The sequence below is a fragment of the Thamnophis sirtalis genome, unplaced genomic scaffold (genome assembly GCF_051295495.1).
Source record: "Thamnophis sirtalis isolate CommonGarterSnake01/CBP01778 unplaced genomic scaffold, rThaSir2_p1.2 scaffold_7, whole genome shotgun sequence".
Taxonomy (NCBI): Eukaryota; Metazoa; Chordata; class Lepidosauria; order Squamata; family Natricidae; genus Thamnophis; species Thamnophis sirtalis.
The window spans coordinates 93,045,425-93,059,046 of NW_028261387.1; the positions used below are offsets into that span (position 1 = coordinate 93,045,425).

Here is a 13,622-nt window from a genome sequence, read left to right on the forward strand (position 1 = left end):
ATGAGCTAGCCGTGTGCGACAGGAGTCAAAAGAAATGAATACAATTCTTGTAAACAGAGGCAAAGAATCAAAATCAGGTGAAGTATTAGTACCACTTTATAAAGCCTTAGTAAGGCCACACCTGGTATAGTGCATCCAATTTTGGTCACACTTCTTCTTGTCACTTCCATTTGCATTTAGGAAGAACTTTTAGAATTGGAACAAACTCACAAAGGAACATAATTTCAATTTTGCATTCTTCTAACACTCACCATCAAATTGTACATTGTCTGCCATGGAACCCTTGCATGCCTTGTAGGTGTGGAGCAACTTGGAAGCCATGGAAGATTATAGGTACAAAAGCAAGGATTTCTTCCAGACAATGAAAATACAGTAATTTACTTAAGGAACTTTTATATACATATATTATCATGCTTCAGGCAAGACACTGATGATTGCAAAATGCAAGTATGTAAGAGTCTATGGATGGATAAGATGTTCTAGTTCGTGTATATATATTCTTCTGATTTGTATGTTATTTATCCCTGGAATCCATATCCATATGACTAATTGCAATTATTAAGAAAAATAGAGCTCAAATTGAGAAATTATTGAAAACAGCACAATTCATTTCTGAAATATGAGGGAGACCCTTTCCCAGATTCCTTCCTGGGATCTGGGTCCCATGGGGATGGATATGGACATACCTTGGCCCATGTTATTAAGTTTCAGTATTGGGAAAGAAAAATGTATTTATAGCCAATCACTTGCTTATTTTATTTATGTGTGCAATTTATATATGCCTGAGTTCTCAAGGCAGTTTACAGACATTACAGATATTTGGAAGTGACCCCATTTCTTTCTCATCATAAGGCAGGGGGAAGGGGTGTGACTTGGATTCAGTCTTAACATGTTAAATGGGAAATCCTGTTTTATATTCAAACTCCCAGCCAAGGTTTTTCAATTCATACTCTAAAACAGCAGTAATATTAAGATACGTTGAACATAGGAAATCACATAGTATATATACTGAGGAGCACCTTTGAAAATATTGTATTGTTTCTTGAAAACTACTTTTTCACATTTTTAATATACATTACTCATATCAGTTTCTACAACTTTGATGTATTTGAGAAATGCGTAGGTTAAATGTTACACTCATATAACATCAAGAATAGGTTTGAAATGCATATGTTACCAATATCGGGATTATTTTTGGCATTTCAGACCACTTACTGTAAGTCATTCTTCCAACTTGAAGTCCGAACAGATGAAGGCAGGCTTTTTGGTAGCCGTCCAAAGGTGCATGCTGGCAGTAATGAACAACTTGGGTTTTAAATGATGAATGAGCCAGCACTTCTGACATAATGAAAACAATATCCTGGACATTCACCATCTTGTAGTAAAGCTTTAAGTATATGATTTCATTTTAATAGCCCCATTTGTTCCACATTTATTATCTAATTATGATGGAAATATCAGTCTTTCATTACAAACCATTTCCTAGTGGAGGCTCCTTCAGATTGTTTTGGATAGGGTCTGTGCATACTATCAGGGGAGAAGTTCCAGATTTATAGCTGGCGAAGGGGTTAATTTTTTCCTGCCATCATAATAAAGAGAAATTGTATGTCTGTCTCTTTCTACACAACTTCACTTTTCATTAAAAAGAGGATTTTTTTTAAAAAAAAAAGATTATTTGAAGACTCAAATACAATAGTGTTTTAATGTTGCTTCATTTAGCCTAAGATGTGGGCAAAGGTAATGCCAGGAATGCTTTTTATCATATCAAATGCTGCCCTCAAAAAAAAAGAAGAAGAAAAAGGCAGATCTGCAACACTCTGGTTTTATTGGTATCCAAGTTAGATTAGTGCACTATGTGTGGCCAATGTTAAAAAAAAGTATTTGGAAATGTAATTATTACTGCCCTGGAATATTATCCAGACTACATACCCATGGATCATATAATTCAGTTTTTATGTTATCTTTACAGCTCCCTGTAGAGTTTGTGGTGCTCTCTGAGTTTGGCTGTTTGCTTGGTTTCTTTACCCAAATCAATAACATTATTAGTGCTGATCACTTGTTGGGGATTACTTCTTTGTACTATCAATGAAAACTTTGCATATTTATTTTATTTTCTTCTCTTTAATACATTTAATATATTTTCTGTGATTAGGAAAAAAATGGAGAGGTACTGGGAAGCAGCAGTATAACCAATCAAAGACAATTTGATTCCTTCCCCCCCCTGCTCTTTTGGCAGGTTCTATGAATAAGGCAGAACAGAACTATTGCAGAATAAAATCTGATCTAGTCCCAAATGTTGTTTGGGTTTTACAGTCCTGTTTAGTTGAAATCAAGGTATTGTAAGGATCATCTTTGGAGGCCCTTCTTTAGTCCCTAGTTGTATGTAGTGGACAGTAATTCTCAAGCAGGATCTTGATGAGGAAACTTCTGTCTGAGAATGTCATTTTTTATTTCCATCTCCTGTGAATAAAATTTAGAGAGTAAGAAATCTATGCTATATTAGAGGGCATTTGGGTCAAAAAAGCTGATTCTTTCTGGCCAAATTTCATTTCTATTTTATTATTGCTAGTGCAATTGTATTTTATTAAATCACACTGTGTATCTTTTGTAAATAGGAAGCAGTAATAAGATATTTGTAACAGTTTCTTTCCTGATGGTTTTTTTTGGGGGGGGGATTTATATAGCACAATGTCAGTTCTTCATCAGTTTCTGGAGTATATTATTGTGAAATTTTGTGCATACACTTTTTCTGTGCTGTATATTCTGTTATAGGTATGCAACCTGTTGTATTAGGTTTAAGAACCAAGTGTTCAGTAGGTTCTGTATAATAAAAGCAATGGTCATCATATTACAGGAAGATGAACTTTCTTGAATTAAATAGTGTATGTCAGGTTACAACAGTAAAAATAATGCACATTCGACTAAAATATTCTAACTAGAAGAATTATCAACTATCTTTTCAATAATCTTGGAATAGTAACTACTGTAAGTTCAAATTCTGATTCTCAATTAACTTCTTTCATTGCTGGCCAGTGATGAATAATAGCAGTGCGTCTTAAGGACACGTAAACAACAGAGAGTTAGCTTTCAGCATGCCATGCTGTCACAGGTTTAAGTCAGGTCTTTATCATGAACAAAAATACATAAACATAAAATAACCATTTAAGCCAAAATGTCAAACATTTCAGGTAATTTTGAGCTGTTTAGGTTTTTGTCATAAATATAGATACATTCAAAAGCCAGGTTGTTATATTTTGGGGAGCAATCAGTTGTTCACAGAATGGTGAATACATTTTCAGATACCTCAGAGAAACACATGAAGGAAAACAAAACAAAATAAGAAAGGGAGAGAAAACTGAACCTGACGGAGTACAGGAAGTATGCATTACATCTAATAACTGAACTGTCTTGTACAGAAACCTGCTGCAGTCATTTCCTCAGTGCCTCCTAACATTCTGATTAACCAACTGACCCAGAATAGGAAAAAAGAGAAAGCAGTTCTCAGTGAATGCTTGTCTGTTTCTTTTTCCTTTGCTGTTAGGATTCAGTTACAAATGTTCTTTAAAAGTGTGTCTCTTGATTTCTAATTGGACATTAACACCAAGGTGTCTATAGATTTTAAGGTGATAAATTACTTCAAATGTATTTAAAACCATTTTAAACTAACCAGTACATCAACAAAAAAGGGAATGTGATCAGTAGAAAAAGAAATCAAGAGATCAAAACCTTGGGAAACATTATTTTACTTTATTTATTAAAATTGTACACTATCCTTTCACTAGGTGATCTATATCTAAAAATATGAAGAAATAAAACTTATATTCCTTAAAAATCAGTGTCTTTCCAAAAAGCAATGTATCTCTTCACCATAAAAATATTAGAACATAACCAGAAAGGGCCAGGCAAGTCACCCTTGTACTTAAGTGGAAAAGTCTGTTTAAGAAGAAGTTTCTTCATACCAAGAACAAAGGGAAGAAACACATATTGTATAAGATCATGGCAACCACAGAGAAAGCCAGTCTTCTGCCTCACATCCTTCTCACCATTCGATGGGGTAGGATCTTAAACATGTCCTCTCTAAAGGGGCAGAAGGGCAGAAATATTTTGAATAAAGTAGTTCATAATAATGGCAGCGTAGCTTAATCTTTAATGTAAAAGATAGGAATGCTGACATCTTCTCACCCAGAAACCCTGGAATCTTCCTACCCTGGACCTGCCTTTCTGCTTTTGAGGATAATGCCTTGGCTATTCCTGCTACAATCACTTGACTTCTTTGATCTGAGAAAGAAAAGGAAGGATTTTTAAATGTGGCAGATGAGGAAACATTTCATATTTATCTTATAAGCAAGGATCCCATATCTATTAGGGATTCTGTCACAATGCAATTGAAGCAACTCGCAGAGGTCCTGATTTAATGTAATCACAAATCAGGGTATGGAGTATATCTAGATTCCACAAACTTGTAACTCAACCCCTTTTTCAAAACTGGCATTGAACCTGATTAATGAGACCATGCACAATTCCTTCCTGTTAATTGTGTGCTTCTATCAGGTGCTTTGTTATAAGAATAATTAAGACAGTGATTTAAAAAAAATTGGGGATAACTATCCCCAAGGAGTAATTTGGGCTTATCTTTGGGGTATAGAACAATTTGTAATTTCTTGTTTGTCAGTCAAGGCTTCAATTTGGCCCTACTGTTGCTGAGATACTTGTTAAAACAACAGATTCTGGGTTTTTTTGGGGTGGGGGTAATGACTGTATGAAACAGAGATGATTGGGTCAAACTGTCACGTCAGATCATTACAAACAGTTTAAAAAGCACTGCCTTATGAGATTGGCTAATCCTACCAGGGATAAACAAAACTAAATTTTATTTAAAAGGTGAAAATATGAAGTTTCTTTTTAATTGTAGATTTTAAAATGGGAACATATTCTGTTGAAGGGAGAAATAAAGGGTTGCTTCCAAATGAATTAAAAAGGAAAAATATAAGATGCAGTGCTTAGTAAAAAAATAATTGCTTCTGATCACCTACAGAATCATCAGAAACAAACTGAAGGATGAGGAAAGACAAAAAGAACTAAAGGAAAATACGTCTCATGCAGTCCTTGAAAAAGGACAGAAGCTTTTAGAGATCAGTACAACACATTCTGCTAGCTAGTCCTCTCTGAAATGTATAACGAAAGTTATTTAACATTGCATCTGTATCTGGAAAGAAGGGTAAGGCCGTGAGAAAGATTGTATATTTTACCTTCTCAAATGTATATACTGTTGGGAAACATGGCCACAGCTATTTGCTAATGTAGAAAATATGCTTAGCGTTCAAGAGGTCCTAGATTCCTTTTTTTGGCATGCCATGTTAGATCTGGGAAAAATCTTCTGAAATCTTATAGATAGCTTCTGATTGTTTACACAGATAGTTGAAGTAGATATATCAACAGTCTGACCACTTTGTATGAAGCTTTATTTAACCTGGAATTGGAACAGAATCTATATTTGTTTGAAATCTAGGAAATCTTAAATAGACCCAAATCTCTCTGAATTAAATATTTAGCATTCCATTTTGCAAACTGTCAATCACTACATTCAAGTCTATTCCTTAGCACTGGAAATAAATCTTAATAATAATACCATACATTTATTGCTCATTAATCATGTTTCTGACTTGACAGTCCTTAAAACACCATGCAGTAGCTGATTTTAAGCAATATTTTCCCTGTTTACCATTATTACATTGGAGAATGGGAACTGAAAAATTAGTACCAGTCCAGTAGCTGCTTAATGAATTTAGGTGAGCCAAGATCAGAATCACCAATCTTTAAGCTGATTCTAATAAATGTGAAGCTATCTTTGAGTGAAACTCAATTCCTGGTGATTTACATAACGGATTAATGAAATGAAAGCACTTTGGGCGTGATTTTCTTCCAGGGTATCTTTTGGTTTTTCAGTCTAGCCCTAGACTTAATTCTCTAGGAATTAAGACTAGATAGTACTGGAACTGTAATTAAATGATTTGCAAATCAGTTTGTCAAATACAAACTAATGTCCCAGATCTTTTAGCACTTTCTCGATTTATCAGGATCTTCTTCCTGACTATTATTTTTGCATTATAAACATGTCTTTTTTTTTTTACCATGGATGTTTTATGTTCTGTTCATGTGTACTTTCAAGAGTCTTATGATTTCTATAGTATAAAACCCAATTGAATTAGTACACTCTTTTCGTGTGTGTTTATACTCCAGTGATGGGATACAACCGGTACATCCTGGCTCCCCTGCTGGGAGCACCAGATACCGTTACAGTATGGTGCTCTGGAGGGCTCATCCACCCAGTTGCAACGGGATCCAGAACCCACCAGTGGTATACCCACTGAAATGTTCCTTGAATTAATAAAATAGCTCGACCGAGTGATTTTCAAGAATGTATTCTACTTTTATGACTTTCGGTGGTGAATAAAAAATAAAAGAGTAAAAAGAGAAAAAAGATTAACAAAATAATAAAATATTTTCATTTCTAAAAAAAAATAGGTTTATTGTGAATAAACTATTCCATTATTCAGCAGTGAGAAGGAGAGAGACTAGGTTTAGGAGGAAGGAAATGATTAGTTCTAGGTGACGATGGGATTTGAAAGGGACTGGGGCAGTGGGTTGGGTAAGGCACGCCGACCTTCCACCGAGAGCAGAGTTGGAGAGGACATGTGAGTTGTATGATGGCTAATTTGATGGAGGTTGTGGAATTGTGTTACCAGGTGCAGCTGGAGGGGATTAGAAGAGAAAAAGCTGAAGATAAGGCAGTGTGTAGAAAAATGTTGCCCAGAACAGTCACTAGCTTTAGTAAAATGAATAGAGGAAGTCCTGAGTAATTGTACAGCAATAATTGGTAGACTATAATATTCGGGTTTCATGGAACAATTACAGGATAAGTAAAGCAATGAGGCTGTGGGAATAGCTCTATTTTAAGGCTCCTTTATGAAAGGGTTAGGTCAAGTTATTTTTAAAAAGAAGCTAAGAGAGATTGCTTGAAACTCAGACCTTTTTTTGACTACACCCTAGTTTTAAATGGGCTCCACCCCAACCCCATTTTTATCTATGTGTCTATTTCCCTTCCCCACCCTGTATTCCATTTTCCTCAAACTCAAAATTTTCTATTGCATCTACTCCTCCCCATAAGAACTGCCTTTCCTGCAATAATGCATTTAACTCTCTATATTGGAGTTTACTTCCTTTCTATTTTTGAATGCTGTTCTTGTTTGCTTTAATGATTGGCTTAATTAGAGACTACACGATTCACTAATCTACTTATGCTGCCCTTTAAAATAAATTGCTACTATCTTTTCTAATTGTTGCAACCCAGCTTTTTTAACTATAGCTTGTCCTTATTATTTAGACTTTTATATCCAAATTTTGACATTTCAGGTTCTTCTCTGTTCTGTTAAGTTTTTTCAGACCCACAATGGCATATTGATCTCATTAGTTTAAATTACTTAGTGACTGCATCTGTAGCCTCATGCAGATATTAAATAGCTCTGGGGACAAAATAGTATTTTATTTGTCTCCACGGTGCTCTTATAGAAAGATGAAGAAATCAGCCTTGAAGCCATATTGTAGCCCCCTTTCTTTTCCAAGAGATACTGCAATTATGCCATCACTGGTATTTCAGTCTTATGCAGAAAGGGATTCTACCAGGGGTTTCTGGCAACATTTTTCAAGAACTCCAAGGAGGTTCTACAGTTGCATATGATGCATTATCCATTGTTTGAGCCCATTTGGCCAATGCCTGTGGCTATTTTTAATAAGCTATGATGGTCAATAGTGAAGAGGTTCTAAGATGGGCTGCATTTCTGCAAGAGTTTCTGAGGTTGATTCCCTTAATCTCTGGCAGAACACTAATGCTAAAATAAAACTTTATACCAGCAAATGTTCTTATATATAATCATGTGATTTCAACACCTCCTGTCATCAAATCACCCGTCTCACACAATGGAGTGAATTCCAGATCAAGAGTGTTTGAGATGAAATCAAGAGATTTGCCTGTCCTGTGTTTGTGACCACCAGTGCACCAAAAGGCCTGGTGGTTGCCATGGAGCCCATAAAATCCCCAAATGGATTATCCAAAACAGCATGAGTGTCCCCTTAGAAAATTACCCTGTGGCATACGACTTCATTCTCAAAATGACTTCAGCCAGTTCATGCAGAAAGGCCATTGGGTAACACAGTGGAAGGCAGGCCAACTGCAATTCCCATCTGTCTCTCTGATCTCATTGCATGGTCAAGACGTCACCTGCTTAGCAAAATGGACACTCTATGGGTCACAGTACCCCAATGCCCAAGCCTAGGATGATCATGAACCATGAGTTTAAAATAATTCCACTCATTTTACCCGCCCCCAATCTTATTAATATATTGAATTTCCTCATCAAGGATTAATTTGGCTTTATGAACTGAGTTAGTACTGAAGAATAATGCCAGGGGGAAATAGGGAACAGCAGTAGAACAATCAGTTAAGTGGGGAATGGAAGAGGAATTGGTTATAAATAAGCATGTCTCATCAGCGTACCCTTGGTTACTATAGCAGTAGTATTTAGACTTATATACAGCTTCATGGTGCTTTAGAGGACTCTCTGAGCAGTTAACAAATGTCAGCATATTGCTCCCAACAGTCTGGTTCCTCGTTTTACCGACCTTGGAAGGTGTATAAATCCAGTCCCTGTGAACTAACTAGAACTGATTTCAATATTGTAAATGTGTGGTAAAATAAATACCATTATGGGACAAGGCATATAGTTGTTTATGACAATGGTTATATAATATTTTTAAATGAATGATTTTCATTGGAAAAGAAGAGACAATGGCATTGAAAATTAGCTATAATTTAAAATTATTTTGACTCTCTCCACTTATGGGAATGTGCCTTTAGCAAAATTTAGAAGACTGAATATGGCCAAAACAGTATGGTCTACTCCTCTTTTAAGGGGTTTATTAATCCTATAAATTGAGTTCTCTATCATACATCAAGACCAACGTTTCAAATGTCTTCACAACTTTTTTCTCTACATATATCAGAACTCTAGTTCTATCACTTTATTCAGTTTGTTTTTCAGGTTGATAATGGTAAGCAGAAGTCAGATTTTTTTTTTAAAAAAAATGACCCATAATAAAAGCTTTATTTATTTTTTAAAAATTTGAGTTTCTAGTTATTAACTGCTCCAACTCCTTTCTGTAACAGATGGAGGAGGTTTTTCAATTTGTATTCCTGCAATGTCTGATACAGCTCCCACAATTTAATTAAGTTTTTCATTTATCTGTGTCATCTTCTATCACCATTGTATCATAGTTCATGGTCTTGCCCTTCTTCATATAGGAGCAGTAAATTTAATTTTGGACAGTACAGCTCTTGGTTCATCAGTTCCCTGATGTGGGCGTGAAAATAGAATGCTGAAACAGGATAACAAAAATCTGGAAATGATTTTCCTGGCTTTCCAGTGTAATTGGTTCCTATGTACTAAGAATTTGAAAATGGTTTGTTCTTCTGCTTCCAAAGAAGATGAAGGGCAGTGAGGTAGTTCAATGCTTATTTATAGATACTGATTACCCTGATTTTTTAAAAAAATAAACCTTGTTTCCAAGTTGCTTAATTGATTGCGATAGTGTGATTTCAGTGGCAATATCTGGTAACTAGACAGGGCAAGAGTGTCTTTGACAGACCTCAGTGACTTTATTGTTATTGGCAATAATATTTTTCTGGTCCTGATTTCTGAAAAAAGTTATTCAGGAGATGATTCTATCAAGTTGCTATATGTCCTTGTGGTCTTTGGCTTGCCAGTGACAAATCTATAACTCAGACTATTTAATTACATTAAATCATAGGGGGAAATCATGCGAAGGCATCAATAGCAATAACACTTAGACTTATATACCCCTTCACAGTGCTTTACAGCCCTTTCTAAGCGGTTTACAGAATCAGCATATTACTCCTAACAATCTGGCTCCTAATTTAGCAACCTCGGAAGCCTGAGTCAACCTTTGAGCCAATCAGGGTTGAACTGCTGGCAGTCAACAGAATCAGCCTGCAATACTGCATTCTAACCACTCAGCTCAGGTTCTGGATATCGAGGCCGGCTTTGGCCAGCATAGTACAGTATCAGTGCATCAGGTATGATATGAGAAAATAGATCTTGTACATGAGTGGCAGTTCCACCTTTGAATTCAAAAGGCATCTTTAAATGCAGTTTCCAATATATAAAAAAACAAGAAAAAATGGGAGAGCTCCTCACTGATAATGCATGTTAGACAGCTGGCTAGGGTACAGTTCCGATTCTTTAGCATTTATCATAAGTATTTTTGTCATAATTTCTTAAGCTGGGGTTTTTGCATCTCTGCTCAAAAGTATCACGTGATATTAGTAAAAAAATACTAAATATATTTTTAATATTTGTTTTGCTGAGCTGATCAATTTAAAAAACTTGGCAATTTACGTCCTATAATAACTTCCTGTCAGATCTATCATAATCTTCACATTCTACTACAATCTTTGAAAGCCATTGTTAAAAAATGAAGATATATTGTTATGGGAGTAATAAATTTCATGATTGACCTGCTTTTTCAATCTGCCTTTTAAGTTAGGAAATAATATAAAATGTTGTTTAACAGTAACACATTATTAAACTTTAGCAGAATTAACAAAAGAAACAAAAAACTAATCTGGAGTATTTTTTTAAAACTGGGTAATTAGTCTTCTGCACTATAGCAGCAAAGACAACAAAGTGATATATATATATATATATATATATATATATATATATATATATATATATATATATATATATATATATATATATATATATATATATATATATATATATATATATATATATATATATTGTATATCTTGCAAAGTGTACACTATGAAATAATATCAGCGAAAGGATCATAACATGGATATGAAATGCAATGGGGGGGAAGGATATATTTTGAGCCTTTTAGCTCTGAATACTGGTGCTGACTGTGAGTTCAATTGTGATTTTACAAATGCACCTGCTAATTCTCCATGCTTAAATGTAAATTTATGTTTGTTTCTTTGTTTCTCTTTCATTCAGGTGTGGATTTGACAGGGGCAGAGCCCAACAATTCTGACAACAGAATAGAGAGAGTGGATCTTTATGCAAAGGTTGATGAAGCACTCCTAGGAGGTGATGTGAGTTATCTCTCTCAGCCACTTACTCCAGAGAAAGAGGATGCACTTCAGGCTCTAGCAGTTGCTAACTTGCGGGCAGCTCTTATGAGCAAGAATAGCTTATTGTCCTTGAAAGCTGACATGCTGGGAGAAGAAAGTTCTCTGCTCTTTGAATATTTACCCAGAGGCACACACTCATTGTCTTGTAAGTTGCTGTTTCTGTGCATACTACTAAAAGGTTAATTAGCATTCATAAAAGAGCTGTTAAATCAAATTCAAGTCACTCTAAATTTATGTCCCTGTGTGATGGACGCCACTTGAAATGTTCTCAGCCATCTTTAGAATCTACATTCTGTGTCTGAAACATTTTAGATCCCAGGTCTCACAAGTAGCGGCTAGACCGGGCAATGCATTTATGTTTTGATTGTACCTTTCATAATGCATGAAAAATGCCCCTCTGTATAACCCTTGCTTTCCTCTTGTGATGGCATGTTTTTAGATTTAAGGTTATTTTTCCCATTGGATTGTTTGAGAACATTCAGTTATAGGAGTCTCTGATATGTGGTATCCGTACTATTTAATTTGCTGGTCAGATAGCAGTATTTCTAATGTTGCAGTTTAACTCTTTTGTGTTTAGTTAAGACTAATTCACACAGATAGACAAATTTGGCTTTCTATATGGAACACTTTGGGCTGATTTATTTTTTTGATTATTAATGTGTATGTTGTGTTTACTGGGATGGTTAAAATGCCTAACGTTAAGTATGTCAAGAGTCTGATTGAGCCATCATATTATTCTAAGGATCAATAAAGTAAATGTATTAAATACTAGCTGAATACCTGTGCTCCACTACAAAACTATGTGATCAGGCTTGATAAATAAACACAGCTTGAAAATTAATGAGTAGTTACCATCAACCTCTCCTTTCCCCTTCTCTCCCTCAGGCTTGCCCCACAGAGCCTCCCCTATCTCCAAACTCCCAGCCAGCAGGCCGAATGAGTCATGTGCTGGCCATGCCCACATCCAAGTTTTTAGGTTGGGGGAGTAGAACGTCTAACTCCTTAGCATCAGAGTGAATTAATAATAATATACGAAATACTCATGCTCTGATGGTCATTTTGAAAAATCCTTTGTTACCGAGCACCTAGAAGCCAAGAGGAACATACATGCCAACTTTCCCGTTTGTAGGTTTTCCGGTTCTGGAGATTTCGTGATTCCTGCATGAGTGTTTTCACGTATATAGAGAGAGATAATAACTCGCGATTTGCCATTGGTGCTTTGCTCCTCATTTTGTTAACCACAGAATACATGCCTGAATGGCCTTATCATTTTCCCAAAGTTTTCCTCTTCAAAGTAGCTAAAATCTTGCCTCTTTGAGAATAGACCTTGATTTAATGGACCTTGGTTTTGCAGGTTTATTTTTTTAAAGCTCTGCATCCATGTTTTATTCAAATTCTAGGCAATACTGGAATTTTGTTTCTTGGCAAAATTTGTTACTTGGACAAAATTTGTTACTTGGCATCAGTCTGGTCAATTATTGCTATTCCTTCTTGAAGCAGGCATTCACATATTATCTGTAAATATACCTGGGAAAGTAGATATCTTCAGGACTGTCTACTGCAGTGAGATCCTTCCAGGATAAGTTGCTTATTGTCCCTCATTTTCATGAGGTGGGATGAGGTGGAACCAGAAAATACTGTTGTTTCATCGTGACTCCCGTACACTTGAACAACTTTCCTTCAGAAAGTAGATGTCCCCTTCAGTGGTGACCTTCCAGAATATAGTGAAATGATATTCTTCTGAAAGTCTTTGAAGATTGTTATTGGAACCAAATTTTGGCTTGATTCTTATTTATAAATCTTGTGCTGTGGTGTGAATGTGTCCTAGAATAAATACATAAATAAATAAATAGTCTTGTGCTTTATTTGTTCTAATTTGTTTACTTTGACTTGCTGATATAGTGGTTTGGATTTCATTTTATTTTATTATAGTCTGCCTGTTCATTATGATTTAAAGCATATTATGAATTTGATAAATCAATTATCAAATTATTTCATTCACCATTTTACTTGTAGCAAACAGGAAGATCCTGTGGTTTTATTTCAAACTGTAGTGCAACATACAGACTTGTAAAACATGTCAAATGCTTTGTGGAATGAAAGTCTCCAATTTCTGCATTATAAATACTGTTTCTGTAATATTGATTTAATATAAAAAAGCTACTCTATTGGAGTGTTTCAGATTGCTGCACTATAGGGAGGAAAACAGAATTTGATTCCTGGACAGAAAAATATGGGCTTATTTTAATAGGTACTGAAATAATTGGAGTAGTTACCTGGCAGGTATTGGTGCTTATTATTGAAGAAATTAAGCATTTGAGTAATAATACTGAGCCACCTCCCTTGCTATCACTCTGCTAAACAACTAATTCCGACAAAACTGTCTACACCT

The 13,622-nt window shown here is 35.3% G+C and overlaps 1 protein-coding gene across 2 annotated transcripts in view; it reads left to right on the top strand.

Annotated features, from left to right (window-relative positions):
• ZBTB46 (zinc finger and BTB domain containing 46) overlaps positions 1-13,622 on the top strand; it is a 52,055-nt gene that overhangs the window by 12,896 nt on the left and 25,537 nt on the right. For both annotated transcript variants that reach the window (XM_014072980.2, XM_014072978.2), the window contains exon 3: positions 11,094-11,375. In XM_014072980.2, the coding sequence (XP_013928455.2) occupies positions 11,094-11,375 (282 nt within the window). The remainder of the gene's footprint in view (positions 1-11,093; positions 11,376-13,622) is intronic.